Source organism: Rhinoderma darwinii, chromosome 3 (genome assembly GCF_050947455.1).
Source record: "Rhinoderma darwinii isolate aRhiDar2 chromosome 3, aRhiDar2.hap1, whole genome shotgun sequence".
Lineage (NCBI taxonomy): Eukaryota > Metazoa > Chordata > Amphibia > Anura > Rhinodermatidae > Rhinoderma > Rhinoderma darwinii.
In genome coordinates this window covers 3,438,805-3,461,970 of record NC_134689.1, presented here as the reverse complement: position 1 = coordinate 3,461,970, position 23,166 = coordinate 3,438,805, and the positions used below count along the sequence as shown (strand labels likewise).

Below are 23,166 nucleotides of genomic sequence, written 5' to 3'. Positions count from 1 at the left end.
TCTATTGAGCACTGGAGTAGGAAAACCATTTCACAGGCAATAATCTGTATTGAGGTTAATAATGTGCCACTGTCCAAACATGACGTCCTATGAGCCGGATCTCTGCCGTGGCACAGGTACAGTTGGCAGTTAAGGTTGGTACAGTCGTCCGCACTTCCCTCACACAATACTGACACTGATAATAACTTGCACAATGACCATTCAGTCCATTCTGAGAATTTGCATAGATTTATTGGATCTTCACGTCTTCTGCAGTTACTCCTCTCCCTCCTTCTCTTCCTCAAATGTGTCCATCCCGACCTCCTCGTAATCCTTCTCCAATGCTGCCAGGTCTTCTCGAGCTTCTGCAAACTCTCCCTCCTCCATGCCCTCCCCGACGTACCAGTGCACGAACGCTCGCTTGGCGTACATCAGGTCGAACTTGTGGTCCAGCCGGGCCCAGGCTTCAGCAATGGCGGTGGTGTTACTGAGCATGCAGACCGCCCGCTGCACCTTAGCCAGGTTACCGCTGGGAACTACGGTGGGTGGCTGGTAATTAATGCCAACCTGGGGAAGGAATGGAGGAGAATAGATGTTAATATATCATCGTGCACCAGTAGTATATATATATATATATATATATACACAAACACTCTATATAGCATCTAAATAATGTTAGCGTATACTCTAGTCACCTCCAAAGCTGCATCGATGCCATTAGGAATCATTCACAGACACACCTAAAAGAACGTGTCTGAGATCCTATACTGTACTGGGCTGCATTGCATAATGGGATTTGTAGCTGTACTAGAGTCTACTGTACATGAGAGTATACGCTCAACAGAAACTGAACCAGCAGGCTCATAAGTAGCAGTTAGATGTGAAATCTTGCAGCTTTGGAGGTAATATTGAGCTCCTAGAATGCACTGTGCTTTGCTGTATAGCATTGTGGGTGGTGTAGTACTTCTATATACAACTACAGTAAATCTTATACAATGTACCGCAGCAGAGCATGCACTGAACCAGCAGGGGGCAGCTCTGGATGTGCGGTTCTGCAGCCTGATTGCTAACAGGTAATCAACAGAATTCTGAACGCAGCTCTGGATGTGACTGGAGTATAACACACTATATTTCAGAAATGCATTTGCAAAGTTACTCAATATTGCCTGTAGATATATTTAGATATAATATGTATATAAGCCTCTTACCTTGAACCCTGTAGGACACCAATCCACAAACTGGATGGTTCTCTTGGTTTTGATGGCAGCAATGGCCACGTTGACATCTTTGGGCACCACGTCGCCCCGGTAGAGCATGCAGCAGGCCATGTACTTGCCATGACGGGGGTCACACTTCACCATCTGGTTGGAGGGGTCAAAGCATGAGTTGGTAATGTCGGCAACAGACAGCTGCTCGTGGTTCGCCTTCTCAGCTGAAATGAGGGGCGCATAGGTGACCAGCGGGAAATGGATACGTGGGTATGGGACCAGATTGGTCTGGAACTCGGTCAGGTCCACGTTGAGCGCGCCTTCGAATCTCAGAGACGCCGTAATGGACGACACGATCTGGCTGATGAGTCTGTTGAGGTCCACATAGGTTGGGCGCTCAATATCTAGGTTACGTCTGCAGATGTCATAAATGGCCTCGTTGTCCACCATGAAGGCGCAGTCCGAGTGCTCCAGGGTGGTATGGGTGGTCAGGATGGAGTTGTACGGTTCCACCACCGCCGTGGAGATCTGTGGCGCTGGATAGATGGCGAACTCCAGCTTAGATTTCTTGCCATAGTCGACAGACAGACGCTCCATGAGAAGGGAGGTGAATCCGGAGCCCGTGCCCCCTCCGAAGCTGTGGAAGATGAGGAAACCCTGGAGCCCAGAGCAGGCATCACTCTGAAAATAACAAAACAGTGTGGGCATAGGAAAGCCAGCTGTATGTGACCAGATAGAGCCCAACACATGGCATCTTGGCACAGCCAACGTGACGTGCAATGGGTGGCATCACCTCCCTACTCATGACCATAGTGAATATGATGCCACACTCACCAGCTTCCGGATACGATCCAGCACCAGGTCAATGCTCTCCTTGCCAATGGTGTAGTGGCCGCGGGCATAGTTGTTTGCTGCATCCTCCTTCCCAGTAATGAGCTGCCCTGGGTGGAAGAGGTGGCGGTACGGTCCAGCACGAATCTCATCTGGAGAGAGATCGGAGAGCTATGTAGGCTTGTCCTCACGAACATCATCAAATAAACTAAAAGGTCACTGTATTTGCAAGATCCTGAAATACTCTGTGCTGCAGTGGACCCAGCTGCTTCCACTGTGTATCTCTCAGTTTGTGACCTCTCACTTGTCTACTTTCCCCTCCTCACTAACATCAAATGGTGGACAGGACACGGACTGCTACCCACAGGATCAGCACACTCCTCTCCCTGAAATACTCTGTGCTGCTAGGGACCTGGCTGCTTCCACTAAGTAAATCTTACTCTGTGACCTTCCACTTGTCTCCTTTCCCTTCCGATCACCATTACAGGAGTCGACAGGTCACTGCTCCCCACAAGGTCATCACACTCCACTCCTGTAATACTCTGTGCTGCTATCAGAATTCTAATTGTATGCAATCTAGAAGTTCTGCAAGGATCTGCCCCGCGTGACTTCTTACAGGACAAGACAAATATAAACCAGAGCAGTAAATGTATTTACATGGCTGATGAAGAAGGCACATACAGCGCCGCCTGCAGGGCATGACTGTGAACTGCAGCAGACACAATAGTCGGGCACATGGCCACTTACCTATAACGGACGGCTCCAGATCCACTATGACCGCGCGAGGAACGTGCTTTCCGTTTCCAGTTTCGCTGAAGAAGGTGGTGAAGGAATCGTCGTAGGAGCTCGGGTTGGTCTTATCATCCAGGAAGGTCCCATCAGGCCGGATGTTGTGCTCCAAGCAGAAGAGTTCCCAGCAGGCATTGCCAATCTGGACACCGGCCTGACCTACGTGCACGGAGATACATTCCCTCTGTACGGGGAGAAACCGACACAATGTAACAGAATCTGCTGACAGGAGGTCTGACATAAAACAACATGGCGGCACAGGTGATGAGAATAATAAGACTACGGTGCGGGGCCAAAGCAGGTCCTGAGATCAGTGACCGGGGGGTTAATCCGAGCACACAGTATATTAGAGACCCCCCGCCCTTCAAAGTGCCCCCTCCCCAGCACAAGTCGTACAGATTTGGTTTTGATCCCCCACATGGCGTCGTCTTCTCCCAGGGTCCCGGCGGAGTCTCTTCTCCAGTCCCTGCACGGATGTCTGGAGTTCGGTTTCAGGGCTATAAACAGCCACCAATGAAAGGACGGGCACAACGTGATCCCTGCGGACACGGGCAGCACACGTATGTTACATACAGGGAGGGGCTGCTACCACGTGTTCGCTGTCCCTGCATTGTTTAGGTGGGCTCCCTGGCAATTTGCAAAATAGAGACCGGCGCTGGACCCTTTAAATCACAGCATGGGTTCAATGCCCCAAAGTCAGAGCCGCACGGGGCGTTTGGGGGCAACGTTCCTGTGCTGCACAACAGTCCGACGCTAAATCTTAATCCGGGGGGAACCGTAAATCCCACAGGTCTGCGGGTTTTGGGGCCGTGCAGTTTTTTCCCATTAACATGCCCTAACCAGTAAGTGTCCTCATGCCCTACATGTGCCAGTTGGAGGTGGCGGGCACTATATTGTGCCACATATACTAGTGCCGTGTCTTCCTGGGATCTCCCGTCATTCAGCACAGCCGAGGGGGACCACCGGGACCATTCAGTTTTGGACATAGATCCTACAAGGGGTTTTATACAGTCAGCTTAACCCATTAGCTGCCGGAGCCATCCAGTCATGTTTCCACTGCTCCCCTGGGTGGCGGCCGGCTCGATCCTGCCAGTATTTGGTGCCCATGACGTGTATTGGAGTAAGATAATTATACCCCATGACTGGTGCCAGGAGATCACGTGACGAGCCTGTAATCAGCTGCTATTTCTAGAGACCGCTGAAGAGACAGACCAGACTGTTAACCCCTCACTGTAATGAGACAGGACCCAATACTGCCCCCTGCTGGGGGAAAGCGGGATAAGGAGCAACAATCATTGAAATTGCACGACCATAGTCTGATTTGGGGCATTGGACTTGCAAAGGAGGCGACGGCAGCGCGAAAATCTCAGCACGGAGAGCGTAACTATTCTGTTTAAGTGGAACTACAAGTCCCAGCGGACCCTGCGGTTGCGGACACAATACTCATAGCGCTGCCTGTATGAGGTCATTGGTCCTTCCATACAGTCAGGGTCCAATAAAACATATACAGGTCTCTATGGATCGATGAACGACCCCTCCCCCCCATTCAGTCTAAGGCTGGATCCACACTTGACGTATTTTTACGCCACGGATCCGTCAGCAGCGAGCGCGCTGTAAAATCTGCGTGTTTTAGATGCAGATTTTACCTTTTGGAACGGACAGGATAAAATCTGTGGCAAATCCGCATCCAAATCCTCATGTAATACCTGCTGGTTTTGCCAGATCCGTGGCGTAAAAATACGTCAAGTGTGAATTCAGCCTAAAGGGGGAAAGGAAACGATCCCGAATGTAACCGCTCCAATAGTGGAACATCGGGGAAACTTTCTGGAATTCTGCAGAATATTTCGGACTAATACAATAAAGGCGGCGGGAATCTACCATTGTCTGTGACGTCCGGTCAGCTCTCTGTAGATTCAGCTGCTTTCCTCGTTGTCCTTGTCACTGTGGGTCAGCGCAGCTCAGTGGATGACGTAGAAGAACTCTCATCACAAAGTCTCACTCACCAGAGAATCCTATGACATCACAGTGGACAACTGACCTCACCGTGCCCCGCCCTACCATCACTCCCAACATTACAGCCACCAACATCTCAATCATATTCTGTTTATTACAAAAATAAATCAATATAAATTAACATTTAAGTTACAATTCTGTTACATTACAGACCTTGTTGCTTCTAAAATAAAAAGATACAATCATGACATTGTTACATTGAGCTGCATTGTCCTCGCTGCACCTTCTAGACCATTTCCTGCCTGTGTGTCAGTATTTACTGTAGTTCTGGCATTCTATTCGCAAATCCATCAAACTTGAATAATGCAGAAAGTAACTTCTAGGATAGAACGAGATCGCTCAGCGATTCTTGAACGAACCAGAGAAAATCTGGCGGAACAGCAGCAACAGACGTGAAATCGGACCCTGAGACACTGGAGAAGCTGGAAGACAAGACATGAGACGAGCGGTAAGTGGGGGTTGTGTCACTGCTTATCTTCTGACCTATCAATCACATCCACATTATATTACAGGGTTTTTTTATGATCAGTGGGTCAAATCATCATGAATGTCAGGACACGAGGTTTCCCAGCAGATCATTGTCCAGATCATCACCCTGCCCCCGCTGGCTCGTCTTCTACCCATAATGCATCCTGGTGCCATCTCTTCTCCAGGTAACGACGGCCGCCCACATGATGTAACACGTGACCATTGTTGGCGCTTTTAGTGGTGGACAGGGGTCAGCATGGGCGCTCTGACGGGTCTGCAGCTACGCGGCCCCATATACAGCGAGCTGCGATGTTCTGCGTGCCCTGACATCTTTATATCATAGTCAGAAGAAACTTGCTCAGTAATTTGTGGTACAGGAGATCTTCTGTGGGATCGGACCTGACGGCTAGCCTCCCCTCCCCCGCACATCAATCAGCTTCGGTTGACCATGACCCCATCAACAGCTGTCCTTTGTCGGAATACTTTTGTAGGTACTGACCACTGCATACCGGGAGCACCCTACAAGACCGGAGATCATCCCTACAAGACCGGAGATCAGCCCCGCAAGACCGGAGATCAGCCCCACAAGACCGGAGATCAGCCCCACAAGACCGGAGATCAGCCCCACAAGACCGGAGATCAGCCCCACAAGACCGGAGATCAGCCCCACAAGACCGGAGATCAGCCCCACAAGACCGGAGATCAGCCCCACAAGACCGGAGATCAGCCCCACAAGACCGGAGATCAGCCCCACAAGACCGGGGAACACTCCTACAAGACCGGAGAACACCCCCACAAGACCGGGGAAAACCCCTACAAGACCGGAGATCAGCCCCACAAGACCGGAGATCAGCCCCACAAGACCGGAGATCAGCCCCACAAGACCGGGGAACACTCCTACAAGACCGGAGAACACCCCCACAAGACCGGGGAAAACCCCTACAAGACCGGAGATCATCCCTACAAGACCGGAGATCAGCCCCGCAAGACCGGAGATCAGCCCCACAAGACCGGAGATCAGCCCCACAAGACCGGAGATCAGCCCCACAAGACCGGAGATCAGCCCCACAAGACCGGAGATCAGCCCCACAAGACCGGAGATCAGCCCCACAAGACCGGAGATCAGCCCCACAAGACCGGAGATCAGCCCCACAAGACCGGAGATCAGCCCCACAAGACCGGAGATCAGCCCCACAAGACCGGAGATCAGCCCCACAAGACCGGAGATCAGCCCCACAAGACCGGGGAACACTCCTACAAGACCGGAGAACACCCCCACAAGACCGGGGAAAACCCCTACAAGACCGGAGATCAGCCCCACAAGACCGGAGATCAGCCCCACAAGACCGGAGATCAGCCCCACAAGACCAGGGAACACTCCTACAAGACCGGAGAACACCCCCACAAGACCGGGGAACACCCCCTACAAGACCGGAGATCAGCCCCACAAGACCGGGGAACACTCCTACAAGACCGGAGAACACCCCCACAAGACCGGGGAACACCCCTACAAGACCGGAGATCAGCCCCACAAGACCAGGGAACACTCCTACAAGACCAGGGAACACTCCTACAAGACCGGACATCAGCCCCACAAGACCGGGAACACCCCCACAAGACCGGGAACACCCCCACAAGACCGGAGAACACCCCTACAAGACCGGAGATCATCCCTACAAGACCGGAGATCATCCCTACAAGACCGGAGATCATCCCTACAAGACCGGAGATCATCCCTACAAGACCGGAGATCATCCCTACAAGACCGGAGATCATCCCCACAAGACCGGGGAACAGCCCCACAAGACCGGGGAACAGCCCCACAAGGCCGGGGAACAGCCCCACAAGGCCGGGGAACAGCCCCACAAGGCCGGGGAACAGCCCCACAAGGCCGGGGAACAGCCCCACAAGGCCGGGGAACAGCCCCACAAGGCCGGGGAACAGCCCCACAAGGCCGGGGAACAGCCCCACAAGGCCGGGGAACAGCCCCACAAGGCCGGGGAACAGCCCCACAAGGCCGGGGAACAGCCCCACAAGGCCGGGGAACAGCCCCACAAGGCCGGGGAACAGCCCCACAAGATCGGCCGTTCTGGATCTGACCCAGTCGTCTACACATCACAATTTGTCCCTTGTCACAGTCGCTCAGATCCTTACACTTCACCATTTTTCTGCTTCCAACATCAACTTCAAGTACTGACTAATAACCCCCCTAATATATCACCCCCCTAATATACCCCTCCCACACCGGTCGACATTGTAACCAGATCATCAGTGTTATTCACTTCACCTGGCAGAGGTAGGCGGCAGCACTGATCACTTACCTGGATCCAGGCGCAGGAGAATGACAGACAGGAGCAGCAGAGCCAGCAGCAGCGGTCCCAGCGGCGTCCTGCGAGTCCACGTCAGCGCCGCATTCACAGCTCCATAGATCAGACGAGCGGCCTGTAAATATCTCCCTCGTACATTTCCTGCAATGCAAAAGAATCTGTTCAGCCAGAGAGAGAAATCTACAAAATCATCGAAAATCTGGAACTAGAAAATACTGGCAGCGGAACAAAGACCTAAAACGTCTTCCACAGGGTCAGGTTCAGGGTCGCCCATTAGGCCAAGATCACGTCACAAGAAATGGACTGAGCTGTACAATGCAGAGGAGCAAACGAGAAAGAAACAATGAGCAGTACATAAGTTGCACTACATCTCTGCTTGCTGTCAGCGAATGGGAACCTAGTTGTTTATGACCAGTACACATCTATTACTGCTCACACCTGTGAAAGTTTGTTACAATGTATCCAGTCCAGACAATCCTCTGTGAGATAAACAGTCAGGACTCCAGAATGATACATTTTAGCTGCACTGATACATTGTAACAAACTATCAGGAAAGGAGTGATATTGTTGCTGTTAATTTTAGCTCATAGATTTTTTTTTGAATACGGGACCCCACTAGCCATTGCCTCTCCATCAGCTCATCTGCGGTGGGGGATGCATTGTATGGAGCGGTGGCCGAGAGGGTGCCCAGAATTACAGGATCCTACCTGCTGGACCTCCTGACTGTCCCTGGCTCTGTCGCGCGTTTTCTTTTTTGGCCTCTTCTTCCTCCTCCACCCGTTCCAGCCGCCGCTGCTCCTCTCTCACAGCCGTAAGCGCCATTTCCTGTTGCTGTTTTGTGAACACTCGAGGGTCCTGGGCCAACTCCTCAGCCTCCGAGAAGTGACCGAGGGGGAGAAGGATATTCAGGAGGTGCAGCTCCGCCACTCTCCTATACTGCAGTGACGTATAAGCGAGGTGACCTCTAAGCCAATCTCTGCTCAGCTCCAGCATCACATGGGGCTGCTTAACTCTGCTATACAGGAGGAGGCTGTGGAAATGGGAGAAAAATTCTTATATAAAAGAGTAATGAAAGGTATATCAAGAATTAATCTCCATACAAAATTCAGTCCCTTTGTAAATACAAGATATTACTCCAGAGCTGCACTCACTATTCTGCTGGTGGAGTCACTGTGTACATACATTACATTACTTATCCTGTACTGATCCTGAGTTACATCCTGTATTATACTCCAGATCTGCACTCACTATTCTGCTGGTGGAGTCACTGTGTACATACATTACATTACTTATCCTGTACTGATCCTGAGTTATATCCTGTATTATACTCCAGAGCTGCACTCACTATTCTGCTGGTGGAGTCACTGTGTACATACATTACATTACTTATCCTGTACTGATCCTGAGTTACAGCCTGTATTATACTCCAGAGCTGCACTCACTATTCTGCTGGAGGAGTCACTGTGTACATACATTACATTACTTATCCTATACTGATCCTGAGTTACATCCTGTATTATACTCCAGAGCTGCACTCACTATTCTGCTGGTGGAGTCACTGTGTACATACATTACATTACTTATCCTGTACTGATCCTGAGTTACATCCTGTATTATACTCCAGAGCTGCACTCACTATTCTGCTGGAGGAGTCACTGTGTACATACATTACATTACTTATCCTATACTGATCCTGAGTTACATCCTGTATTATACTCCAGAGCTGCACTCACTATTCTGCTGGTGGAGTCACTGTGTACATACATTACATTACTTATACTGTACTGATCCTGAGTTACATCCTGTATTATACTCCAGAGCTGCACTCACTATTCTGCTGGTGGAGTCACTGTGTACATACATTACATTACTTATCCTGTACTGATCCTGAGTTATATCCGGTATTATACTCCAGAGCTGCACTCACTATTCTGCTGGTGGAGTCACTGTGTATATACATTACATTACTTATCCTGTACTGATCCTGAGTTATATCCTGCATTATACTCCAGAGCTGCACTCACTATTCTGCTGGTAGAGTCACTGTGTACATACATTACATTACTTATCCTGTACTGATCCTGAGTTATATCCTGTATTATACTCCAGAGCTGCACTCACTATTCTGCTGGTGGAGTCACTGTGTATATACATTACATTACTTATCCTGTACTGATTCTGAGTTATATCCTGTATTATACTCCAGAGCTGCACTCACTATTCTGCTGGTGGAGTCACTGTGTACATACATTACATTACTTATCCTGTACTGATCCTGAGTTATATCCTGTATTATACTCCAGAGCTGCACTCACTATTCTGCTGGTGGAGTCACTGTGTACATACATTACTTATCCTGTACTGATCCTGAGTTATATCCTGTATTATACTCCAGAGCTGCACTCACTATTCTGCTGGAGGAGTCACTGTGTACATACATTACATTACTTATCCTGTACTGATCCTGAGTTACATCCTGTATTATACTCCAGAGCTGCACTCACTATTCTGCTGGTGGAGTCACTGTGTACATACATTACATTACTTATCCTGTACTGATCCCGAGTTATATCCTGTATTATACTCCAGAACTGCACTCACTATTCTGCTGGTGGAGTCACTGTGTACATACATTACATTACTTATCCTGTACTGATCCTGAGTTACATCCTGTATTATACTCCAGAGCTGCACTCACTATTCTGCTGGAGGAGTCACTGTGTACATACATTACATTACTTATCCTGTACTGATCCTGAGTTACATCCTGTATTATACTCCAGAGCTGCAGTCACTATTCTGCTGGTGGAGTCACTGTGTACATACATTACTTATCCTGTACTGATCCTGAGTTATATCCTGTATTATACTCCAGAGCTGCACTCACTATTCTGCTGGTGGAGTCACTGAGTACATACATTACATTACTTATCCTGTACTGATCCTGCGTTATATCCTGTATTATACTCCAGAGCTGCACTCACTATTCTGCTGGTGGAGTCACTGTGTACATACATTACATTACTTATCCTGTACTGATCCCGAGTTATATCCTGTGTTATACTCCAGAGCTGCACTCACTATTCTGCTGGTGGAGTCACTGTGTACACACATAACTTATCCTGTACTGATCCTGAGTTATATCCTGTATTATACTCCAGAGCTGCACTCACTATTCTGCTGGGGGAGTCACTGTGTACATACATTACATTACTTATCCTGTACTGATCCTGAGTTACATCCTGTATTATACTCCAGAGCTGCACTCACTATTCTGCTGGGGGAGTCACTGTGTACATGCATTACATTACTTATCCTGTACTGATCCTGAGTTATATCCTGTATTATACTCCAGATCTGCACTCACTATTTTGCTGGTGGAGTCACTGTGTATATACATTACATTACTTATCCTGTACTGATCCTGAGTTATATCCTGTATTATACTCCAGAGCTGCACTCACTATTCTGCTGGTGGAGTCACTGTGTACATACATTACATTACTTATCCTGTACTGATCCTGATTACATCCTGTATTATACTCCAGAGCTGCACTCACTATTCTGCAGGTGGAGTCACTGTGTACATACATTACTGATCCTGAGTTACATCCTGTATTATTTTGTATGGAGAATAGTGAGTGCAGCTACACGGCACCTTTGAACAGTTGAGTCCAGCATTATGTCACATTACCACATCTCCATGATATTGTGCGGCATCTCCTGTGGGTTCTGGTAATATTGTAGCAGCCAGGGCAGGACCTCCCGCCATCGCTCCACTTCTGCCAAGGCCTGGATCGCAATTACCGCAAGAGACGCCTTCACCTGATCATTCCTGGGCGCACAGAGAGGACAGATTATTATTAAACACCAACTTGTTGCTCACCATGACATTATTGTCACTTACATTAGAAGGGGAATAGCTTAACACATTTTTAAATGACTTATTGTTTCTATTCCTCACCAGTTTCAATATTTCTGCTTTCAGTCACTGAATGCGAACATTTACACTGAAAATCTGTACAGACCTGGCGTCTGCCTTCTCTCCACAGCCCTATAAATATTCCTTAGAAAATAAATTTGTCTATTTGGCAGGTGAAGTCTTATAAAAACTTGTTCCAAAAATCCTGATCTGCTGCCCTGTTATTATAGAAACCGAGGCGAGGGGATCACATTACACAATTGTCAGCGCCCAGATCCGAGGAGTCGCACCAAAGGTCCTGTTTGTTTTCACCTCTTAAATTAAACAATATGGACAAAAAAAAACTCAAGGGACCTTGTACGATACAATAGAACAATTATTCCACCCGATAAACCTCGCTGCTGGCATAGAAACCGGGCGAAGGCTGCGACACGGGGGAGGCGGAACCTGCTGCATCGGGAGATAATATAATACAAAGTAACGCCTGAGCAGCTCCGGGCACTGATGTTACACAAGAAATCATTATTAAGAAAACATGTAGGAGACATTTTATATCAAAGGTCTTATTAAATCCATTTATTAGATCATTAGAACAAACATGACTTACATAGGCTGGAGAAGTGATTTTATATAATGAGTTCAGTATCGCCCCCTGCTGGGTAATGTGCAGCGAAGAGGTGTAAAAGAAAATAACTACTATACTACTGCCCCCTATATGCAATCATATAACTACTATAATACTGCTCCCTATATACAAGAATATAACTACTATAATACTGCCCTATATACAAGAATATAACTACTATAATACTGCCCCTATATACAAGAATATAACTACTATAATACTGCCCCTATATACAAGAATATAACTACTATTATACTGCTCCTATATACAAGAATATAACTACTATAATACTGCCCCTATATACAAGAATATAACTACTATAATACTGCTACTATATACAGGAATATAACTACTATAATACTGCCCCTATATACAAGAATATAACTACTATAATACTGCCCCTATATACAAGAATATAACTACTATAATACTGCCCCTATATACAAGAATATAACTACTATTATACTGCTCCTATATACAAGAATATAACTACTATAATACTGCCCCTATATACAAGAATATAACTACTATAATACTGCTACTATGTACAATAATATAACTGCTATAATACTGCTACTATGTACAAGAATATAACTACTATAATACTGCCTCTATATACAAGAATATAACTACTATAATACTGCCCCCTATATACAAGAATATAACTACTATAATACTGCTCCTATATACAAGAATATAACTACTATAATACTGCTCCTATATACAAGAATATAACTACTATAATACTGCTCCTATATACAAGAATATAACTACTATAATACTGCCCCTATACACAAGAATATAACTACTATAATACTGCCCCCTATATGCAATCATATAACTACTATAATACTGCTCCCCTATATACAAGAATATAACTACTATAATACTGCCCCTATATACAAGAATATACCTACTATAATACTGCTCCTATATACAAGAATATAACTACTATAATACTGCCCCTATATACAAGAATATAACTACTATAATACTGCCCCCTATATACAAGAATATAACTACTATAATACTGCTCCTATATACAAGAATATAACTACTATAATACTGCCCCTATATACAAGAATATAACTACTATAATACTGCCTCTATATACAAGAATAGAACTACTATAATACTGCTCCTATATACAAGAATAGAACTACTATAATGCTCCTATATACAAGAATAGAACTACTATAATACTGCTCCCTATATACAAGAATATAACTACTATAATGCTCCTATATACAAGAATATAACTACTATAATACTGCTCCCTATATACAAGAATATAACTACTATAATACTGCTCCCTATATACAAGAATATAACTACTATAATACTGCACCTATATACAAGAATATAACTACTATAATACTGCCCCATATATACAAGAATATAACTACTATAATACTGCCCCCTATGTACAAGAATAAAACTACTATAATACTGCCCCCTATATACAGGAATATAACCACTATAATACTGCTCCTATATACAGGAATATAACCACTATAATACTGCTCCTATATACAAGAATATAACTACTATAATACTGCCCCTATATACACGAATATAACTACTATAATACTGCCCCCTATATACAAGAATATAACTACTATAATACTGCCCCTATATACAAGAATATAACTACTATAATACTGCCCCTATATACAAGAATAGAACTACTATAATACTGCTCCTATATACAAGAATATAACTACTATAATACTGCCCCTATATACAAGAAGATAACTACTATAATACTGCCTCCTATATACAAGAATATAACTACTATAATACTGCCTCCTATATACAAGAATATAACTACTATAATACTGCCCCCTATATACAAGAATATAACTACTATAATACTGCCCCTATATACAAGAATATAACTACTATAATACTGCCCCCTATGTACAAGAATATAACTACTATAATACTGCCCCCTATATACAAGAATATAACTACTATAATACTGCCCCTATATACAAGAATATAACTACTATAATACTGCTCCCTATATACAAGAATATAACTACTATAATACTGCCCCCTATATACAAGAATATAACTACTATAATACTGCCCCCTATATACAAGAATATAACTACTATAATACTGCCCCCTATATACAAGAATATAACTACTATAATACTGCCCCCTATATACAAGAATATACTATAATACTGCTCCCTATATACAAGAATATAACTACTATAATACTGCTCCTAAATACAAGAATATAACTACTATAATACTGCCCCATATATACAAGAATATAATTACTATAATACTGCCCCTATATACAAGAATATAACTACTATAACACTGCCCCCTATATACAAGAATATAACTACTATAATACTGCCCCCTATATACAAGAATATAACTACTATAATACTGCCCCCTATATACAAGAATATAACTACTATAATACTGCTCCTATATACAAGAATATAACTACTATAATACTGCCCCTATATACAAGAATATAACTACTATTATACTGCTCCTATATACAAGAATATAACTACTATAATACTGCTCCCTATATACAAGAATATAACTACTATAATACTGCCCCTATATACAAGAATATAACTACTATAATACTGCTCCTATATACAAGAATATAATTACTATAATACTGCCCCTATATACAAGAATATAACTACTATAATACTGCCCCCTATATACAAGAATATAACTACTATAATACTGCTCTTATATACAAGAATATAACTACTATAATACTGCCCCTATATACAAGAATATAACTACTATAATACTGCCCCTATATACAAGAATATAACTACTATAATACTGCTCCTATATACAAGAATATAACTACTATAATACTGCCCCCTATATACAAGAATATAACTACTATAATACTGCCCCTATATACAAGAATATAACTACTATAATACTGCTCCTATATACAAGAATATAACTACTATAATACTGCCCCCTATATACAAGAATATAACTACTATAATACTGCTTCTATATACAAGAATATAACTACTATAATACTGCCCCTATATACAAGAATATAACTACTATAATACTGCCCCTATATACAAGAATATAACTACTATAATACTGCTCCTATATACAAGAATATAACTACTATAATACTGCCCCTATATACAAGAATATAACTACTATAATACTGCCCCTATATACAAGAATATAATTACTATAATACTGCTCCTATATACAAGAATATAACTACTATAATACTGCCCCCTATATACAAGAATATAACTACTATAATACTGCTTCTATATACAAGAATATAACTACTATAATACTGCTTCTATATACAAGAATATAACTACTATAATACTGCCTCCTATATACAAGAATATAACTACTATAATACTGCCCCTATATACAAGAATATAACTACTATTATACAGCCTCCTATATACAAGAATATAACTACTATAATACTGCTCTTATATACAAGAATATAACTACTATAATACTGCCCCTATATACAAGAATATAACTACTATAATACTGCTCCTATATACAAGAATATAACTACTATAATACTGCCCCCTATATACAAGAATATAACTACTATAATACTGCCCCCTATATACAAGAATATAACTACTATAATACTGCCCCTATATACAAGAATATAACTACTATAATACTGCCCCTATATACAAGAATATAACTACTATAATACTGCCTCCCTATATACAAGAATATAACTACTATAATACTGCCCCCTATATACAAGAATATAACTACTATAATACTGCCCCCTATATACAAGAATATAACTACTATAATACTGCCCCTATATACAAGAATATAACTACTATAATACAAGAATATAACTACTATAATACTGCCCCTATATACAAGAATATAACTACTATAATACTGCCCCTATATACAAGAATATAACTACTATAATACTGCCCATATATACAAGAATATAACTACTATAATACTGCCCCCTATATACAAGAATATAACTACTATAATACTGCTCCTATATACAAGAATATAACTACTATAATACTGCCTCCTATATACAAGAATATAACTACTATAATACTGCTCCCTATATACAAGAATATAACTACTATAATACTGCCCCCTATATACAAGAATATAACTACTATAATACGGCTCCTATATACAAGAATATAACTACTATAATACTGCTCCTATATACAAGAATATAACTACTATAATACTGCTCCTATATACAAGAATATAACTACTATAATACTGCCCCCATATACAAGAATATAACTACTATAATACTGCCCCTATATACAAGAATATAACTACTATAATACTGCTCCTATATACAAGAATATATTTAGTATAATACTGCTCCTATATACAAGAATATAACTACTATAATACTGCTCCTATATACAAGAATATAACTACTATAATACTGCCCCTATATACAAGAATATAACTGCTATAATACTGCCTCCTATATACAAGAATATAACTACTATAATACTGCTCCTATATACAAGAATATAACTACTATAATACTGCTCCTATATACAAGAATAGAACTACTATAATACTGCTCCTATATACAAGAATATAACTACTATAATACTGCTCCTATATACAAGAATAGAACTACTATAATACTGCCTCCTATATACAAGAATATAACTACTATAATACTGCTCCTATATACAAGAATATAACTACTATAATACTGCCCCTATATACAAGAATATAACTACTATAATACTGCTCCTATATACAGGAATATAACTACTATAATACTGCTCCTATATACAAGAATATAACTACTATAATACTGCCTCCTATATACAAGAACATAACTACTATAATACTGCCCCCTATATACAAGAATATAACTACTATAATACTGCCCCCTATATACAAGAATATAACTACTATAATACTGCTCCCTATATACAAGAACATAACTACTATAATACTGCTCCCTATATACAAGAACATAACTACTATAATACTGCCCCCTATATACAAGAATATAACTACTATAATACTGCTCCTATATACAAGAACATAACTACTATAATACTGCTCCCTATATACAAGAACATAACTACTATAATACTGCCCCCTATATACAAGAATATAACTACTATAATACTGCCCTATATACAAGAATATAACTACTATAATACTGCCCCTATATACAAGAATATAACTACTATAATACTGCCCCTATATACAAGAATATAACTACTATAATACTGCTCTTATATACAAGAATATAACTACTATAATACTGCTCCTATATACAAGAATATAACTACTATAATACTGTCCCTATATACAAGAATATAACTACTATAATACTGCTCCTATATACAAGAATATAACTACTATAATACTGCCCCCTATATACAAGAATATAACTACTATAATACTGCTCCTATATACAAGAATATAACTACTATAATACTGCCTCCTATATACAAGAATATAACTACTATAATACTGCTCCTATATACAAGAATATATCTACTATAATACTCCCCCTATATACAAGAATATAACTACTATAATACTGCTCCTATATACAAGAATATAACTACTATAATACTGCCCCCTATATACAAGAATATAACTACTATAATACTGCTCCTATATACAAGAATATAACTACTATAATACTGCCCCCTATATACAAGAATATAACTACTATAATACTGCCTCCTATATACAAGAATATAACTACTATAATACTGCTCCTATATACAAGAATATATCTACTATAATACTCCCCCTATATACAAGAATATATCTACTATAATACTCCCCCTATATACAAGAATATAACTACTATAATACTGCCCCTATATACAAGAATATAACTACTATAATACTGCCCCTATATATAAGAATATAACTACTATAATACTGCCCCTATATATAAGAATATAACTACTATAATACTGCCCCTATATACAAGAATATAACTACTATAATACTGCCCCCTATATACAAGAATATAACTACTATAATACTGCCCCCTATATACAAGAATATAACTACTATAATACTGCCCCTATATATAAGAATATAACTACTATAATACTGCCCCTATATACAAGAATATAACTACTATAATACTGCCCCTATATACAAGAATATAACTACTATAATACTGCCCCCTATATACAAGAATATAACTACTATAATACTGCCCCCTATGGACATGTATAGACTTGTAGCGGTTCATTTCTTCACTCGGGTGGGATATTGGGGTGACACTCACTTTCCGTCTCTCGGTTCGGTCGTGATGATCTGCAGGCCGCGCTCGCATAGTTCTAGGGCTCCGGTAAAGTTCCTGTCCAGTACCAGCAGGTCGGTGGCTGCGTCCAGTAAAGTTAACGCTGGGGGGGTGCCGGAAAGTGACAAGTGCGACCAATCCCACATGGCGCTCAGGGAGCAGCTGGACACGTTTTCTGTGACCGCCATGATAAGCGATGACCGGGACCTTATAAAACAAGAGAGTCAGTCAGTATATATATATGACGAGCAGTAAGACATAATCACGCTCAGATGATATCAGGTGCAGGTGTGGAGGGTAAAGAAGGGACACCCGGGCCCCGGAGTATGTGGGCCCCTGTACTCTAGTATTACACAGGACAGGTGGGGCCCCTATTAAACATTTTGCATCGGGGATCAGGAGCTTCTGCGAATCGCCATAAACCGTGTCGGAGTTTCTGCTATCGTTGCGAGGTTGAATGCGCGGATGTTGCGTCGCAGAGATTTGATCACAATTCGCAGCAACGTCATGTGACCCTGGAACCTTTTCCTGTGGCTCTTAAATTCAGGACCACGATGCCTTGCGAGAAAGCGCCACTTTCTTCTAGGCTGCGTTCACATGGATTTTTCACGTGCGTATCCGTAGCGGACCCTCGTTTTTCTAACCATTCAATGGGTCTCATCTGCCTGTAAATACCCTACTCTGTTTTGGTGGCAGAATACGCCGCAGAAACCGCATCAAAAAAGCGAAAAATACCAATATTATTTTAGCGACCCGCTTTCCAATTCCGCCCCGTGTGACCGTTTTTCATTGAAATCAATGAGAGAATTTTTACAAACCAGCGTGAATTTTCCACCGTAGGCGTTGTTCACACGACGGAAATTTCCGCTGATTCGGAAGCGTTTTTAAGGTCAGAATTTGCGTGAACTGCGCTTGTAAAGAGCCTCCTATTGAATAGGAAACCGCCGCGTTGTTCATATGCACGGGACTTTCAGCAAGCGGAATTGAAAACCTTGTCATTCGTTATCCGCAGCATATTCCAACACGAAAACGGCGCTGGCTAGCCACAGGCAGGGATAATTTGCATGCAGAAACGCGGCAGAAATCCAAGAGTCAGTCTCTGGTTTGTGGCTCAGATGTTCAGCCAATTCAACACTGGATTTTTCAACATGAAAAATCCTCCGTGTGAACATAGCCCTATGCTATACGTATAGATATGAAGGTACTGTCCCTTTAAGACTACACATAGGTCAAGGTCTGTAATGGAACTACAGGTACCAGCATGCATCAGTATGTGTACGTCCGGTAGAGCAGCGCCCGTACCGTACCGTGAATTTGGCTCAGCCGACCCAACACTGCGGAACCCGGAAGTTATGACTGAATGCGGCCACTCAAAAGCTCCGCCCACCTGTCATATCGTTGGCCAATAGCCGCAGTGCTCTGTTTGTCCTTCTGACGAACTAAAGACAGCTAATGTGATTGGCTGGTTGGCGAGACGGAGGCGGGGCTGAACAGATCTATTCACTCTACGGCGGTGGTGTCAAACCTGTGGCCCTACAGCTGTTGCAAAACTACAACTCCCAAGCATCCCCTGGTTGCTGCAAGCTTTTAAGGCAGGCTGGGAGTTGTAGTTTTCCATCAACTGGAGGGCCACAGGTTTGACACGTGTTCTCTACGGCATGCTGGAAACACAGGATTCAGAATGATATACTTAGGTGGTCACTGATATATTGTATCCAGTATATTGTGGAAGGGGGATATATATTAAAGGGACAGTAACTCTGCAGCTTTTTATGTTCTGTTCATCTTGATGTACTCCATTCACATATAGTGATGATCCTTGTTGCCCATAGCAACCAATTCCCCTCCCCCATTGAATTTAAGGGGGATAAAATGCACCATAGAAAAAGTGCGTAACACCAGCAACCTAGAAACAGAAGTGGGGAGGATGTTCGGTCTTACGACTGTATTACGTACATTGTAACGTTATCCCATGGAAGATTCCATTCCGTATTGACGCCAGTTTTCACGTAATTGGTTATTGACAAACTGCACAGTGTATACAGAGCCGCCAATTTTCTCCCCTAAACTGCTGGAAAAGACGACAACCGAAATCACACGGAAGTAGACGAAACTCGTAACGCCATACGGAAGCATACCGTCACTAATACGGAGCTGTATGGAACGTCAGAAGTGCAGCTTCCCCTCCATACAGAGCGACCTATGGCAGCCGTTCGTTTCTTATACAGTCGTGTGCGTGAGGCCTGAGACGCGTGCTCTACAGCGACATGGAGTCGCGGGAAAATAACGACATCACTACGGGACAGAAAGTTGCAAGCCATTTTGTAAAAATCGAAAAAAAACAAACGTCACGGACAGATTTCTTGTGCTGGTCACAAGTCCCAGGCAACTGTTTTCCCTTAAGAAGTCGCCTGCAGGTCGCGGTAATGTCGTGATTTTACCACTAAGTGCGACCGACTCATAATCCGATGTTCACAGAAAAACGTAGATAGCGTTACCGGCCCTATTGACTTTTGGGATTTCTGAGGTATCAGATTCAGGATCCGGTCCATTTCTGTTACACTTCTTAGTAAGGTCCCGTGCACACCCAAGTAGTTTTACGGATCCGTAATTACGGATAATCTATGGACCCATTAATTTCTATAGGCCATGGACACATTTCCGTATATTTACAGCGGTGTCCGGGCCGTAGAAATGATCCGCTTAACCCCTTAAGGTCCGAGCCATTTTTTGATTTTTGATTTTCTTTTTTCACTCCCCGCCTCCCAAGAGCAATAACGTCTTTATTTTTCCGTGCATTGAGCGGTGTGAGGGCTTATTTTTTGCGGGACGAGCTGTAGTTTTTATTGGCACCATTTGTTAGTACATATGACTTTTTGATCACTTTTTATTACATTTTTTTGGGGAGCTAAGATGATAAAAAAAACGGTGATTTTGGCGGTTTACAAGTTTTATTTTTTCCAGCCTTCACCGTGCACGTTAAATAACGCTATATTGTAATAGTTCAGACTTTTACGGACGCAGCGATACCAATTTTGTTTACTTGTTTGATTTTTTACATTGCTTTAGAGGAAAAATGGGAAAAGGCGGGTTTTTTGAAGTTTTTTTGCACTACTAAAAACTTTATTTCCCTTCTTTTTACACATTTTATTAGCCCCCCTAGGGGACATGAACCACCGATCGTTAGATCGCTGGTACAATATACTGCAATACTAATGTATTACAGTATATCGTCAGTTTTACAGGCATCTGTTAAGCCCTGCCTGTGGCAGAGTAAAGGCAGCCTTGGGGGGCCTTCATTAGGCCCCTGGGCTGCCATAACCATCATCACCCCCCGATCTCATTGCAGGGGGGGCGATGTGCTGTCGGAGGGGGCCTCCCCCCTCTTTTCAACACCTCAGATGCTGCGGTCGCGATTGACCGCAGCATTTGAGGGGTTAAACAGCCAGGAACAGCACGATCGCTGCTCCTGGCTGTTAGTCCTGGGTGTCAGCTGTAAAACACAGCTGACACCTGCAGCATATGGAGCGCGCTCCATACTTCTCCCCCTGCACCGGGACGTACCTGGTGCGCTAAGGGGTTAATATAGAACATGTCCTATTCCTGTCTGCAATTGCGGCACGGACTCCCCATAGAAATTTATGGGCGCGTGCAAAAAATGCGGACGCTACGGTTTTGTGCATCCATAGCCGTCCGTAATTGTGCAAGCGTTGCTATGCGACAGCAGGGGATTCCCCAAGAAAAAGGCGCCTGAGCGATCATGTGACCTTTTCAAGTGGTTGGGACATGTTGGGACATGTTGGTGACATCATTTGTAGCCTCCCTTTTTTTTGCGGATCTGTAAATACGGATGCAATAGAGACCGTGTTTGCAGACCGCGTGCCATATAGGCGGATGAGTACGGAGCCGTATTCGCGGACAGTAACGCACTACGGTTGTGTGCACGAGGCCTTATAAGAACCATGTAAACCCGCGATGATAAAGCTATAGGCGGCTGCCGCGCCGGTGGAGCTCTCGCCCCACATCCCGCTGCAGTGGACTCCTCTCGTGATGTCATTGGCTCCATTTGCAGGACTGGAGACGGTCAGGAGCGGGATCACGTCCAGGTATACATATGATCGTGGTAACGTACAGTATTATCCACCATCATCGTCTCCTGACCTGACCACCATCCGGACCATTCATTTCATCTTCGCGTTCGCGCCTGCGCCGCCATCTCCCAGCGTGACTAATTTCACCGACTCCAGGGTCTGTAGACATTTTACCTCTAATTCTTCACATACAAATAATTAGTCCTCTGGGGTTTTTCAGGCATCTGCCGCACAAAACGACTTCGTTTTCACTCAAAACAGGTGTAACTGCAGGTAACTCCCATACATTCCCCTCCCCCACGTCACATTCACGAGGGTCCCTGAAGCTCAGATATGGGGTCTGTTTGGTGACGTGTTCACACTGTGACATGGAGGAACGCTGGTGTCTCTTTACAAGGGAAAATGGCGGTTGTGCCAGAAAAGAGATAAAGATATTAATATGGTCCCATTACAGTTGTCACAGGTGCTGTCATGTATCCCAGCCCCATGGGTGACAGCCCCTCGGCAGCTGTAATGGGACCAGAGAGATTGTCAGTCATTTCACTTCCCTAGATACAAATATAACTGAGAAACAAAACAGAAGAGGACGAACCAAAGACTTTGATGTAGGTTTTA

The 23,166-nt window shown here is 43.1% G+C and overlaps 1 protein-coding gene across 2 annotated transcripts; it reads right to left on the bottom strand.

Annotated features, from left to right (window-relative positions):
• Nucleotides 1-205: 205 nt before the first annotated feature.
• On the bottom strand, nt 206-18,534 carry TUBA8 (tubulin alpha 8). Of its 2 annotated transcripts, XM_075855679.1 has the most exons (6): nt 18,446-18,534; nt 11,310-11,450; nt 2,766-2,991; nt 2,022-2,170; nt 1,188-1,868; nt 206-546 (listed from the first exon to the last, which is right to left on the bottom strand). In XM_075855679.1, exons 2-6 carry the CDS (start codon nt 11,385-11,387, stop codon nt 256-258), a joined length of 1,425 nt encoding a protein of 474 aa, XP_075711794.1. In that variant the 5' UTR covers nt 11,388-11,450; nt 18,446-18,534; the 3' UTR covers nt 206-255. The 2 variants fall into 2 exon arrangements, with proteins under 2 accessions (XP_075711794.1, XP_075711793.1); XM_075855678.1 differs by lacking the exons at nt 11,310-11,450; nt 18,446-18,534 and adding an exon at nt 4,686-4,794.
• Between the last annotated feature and the right edge of the window lie 4,632 nt (nt 18,535-23,166).

Bases quoted from the DNA above. Each gene is read 5' to 3' on its own strand.
- TUBA8 (XM_075855679.1), bottom strand. From the start codon at position 11,387: ATGGCGGGAGGTCCTGCCCTGGCTGCTACAATATTACCAGAACCCACA. The intron at 2,992-11,309 runs GTAATGTGACAT...CTCCCCGTACAG, and splicing joins CACAATATCATGGAGATGTG to AGGGAATGTATCTCCGTGCA. The intron at 1,869-2,021 runs GTGAGTGTGGCA...TGTTATTTTCAG, and splicing joins TGGATCGTATCCGGAAGCTG to AGTGATGCCTGCTCTGGGCT.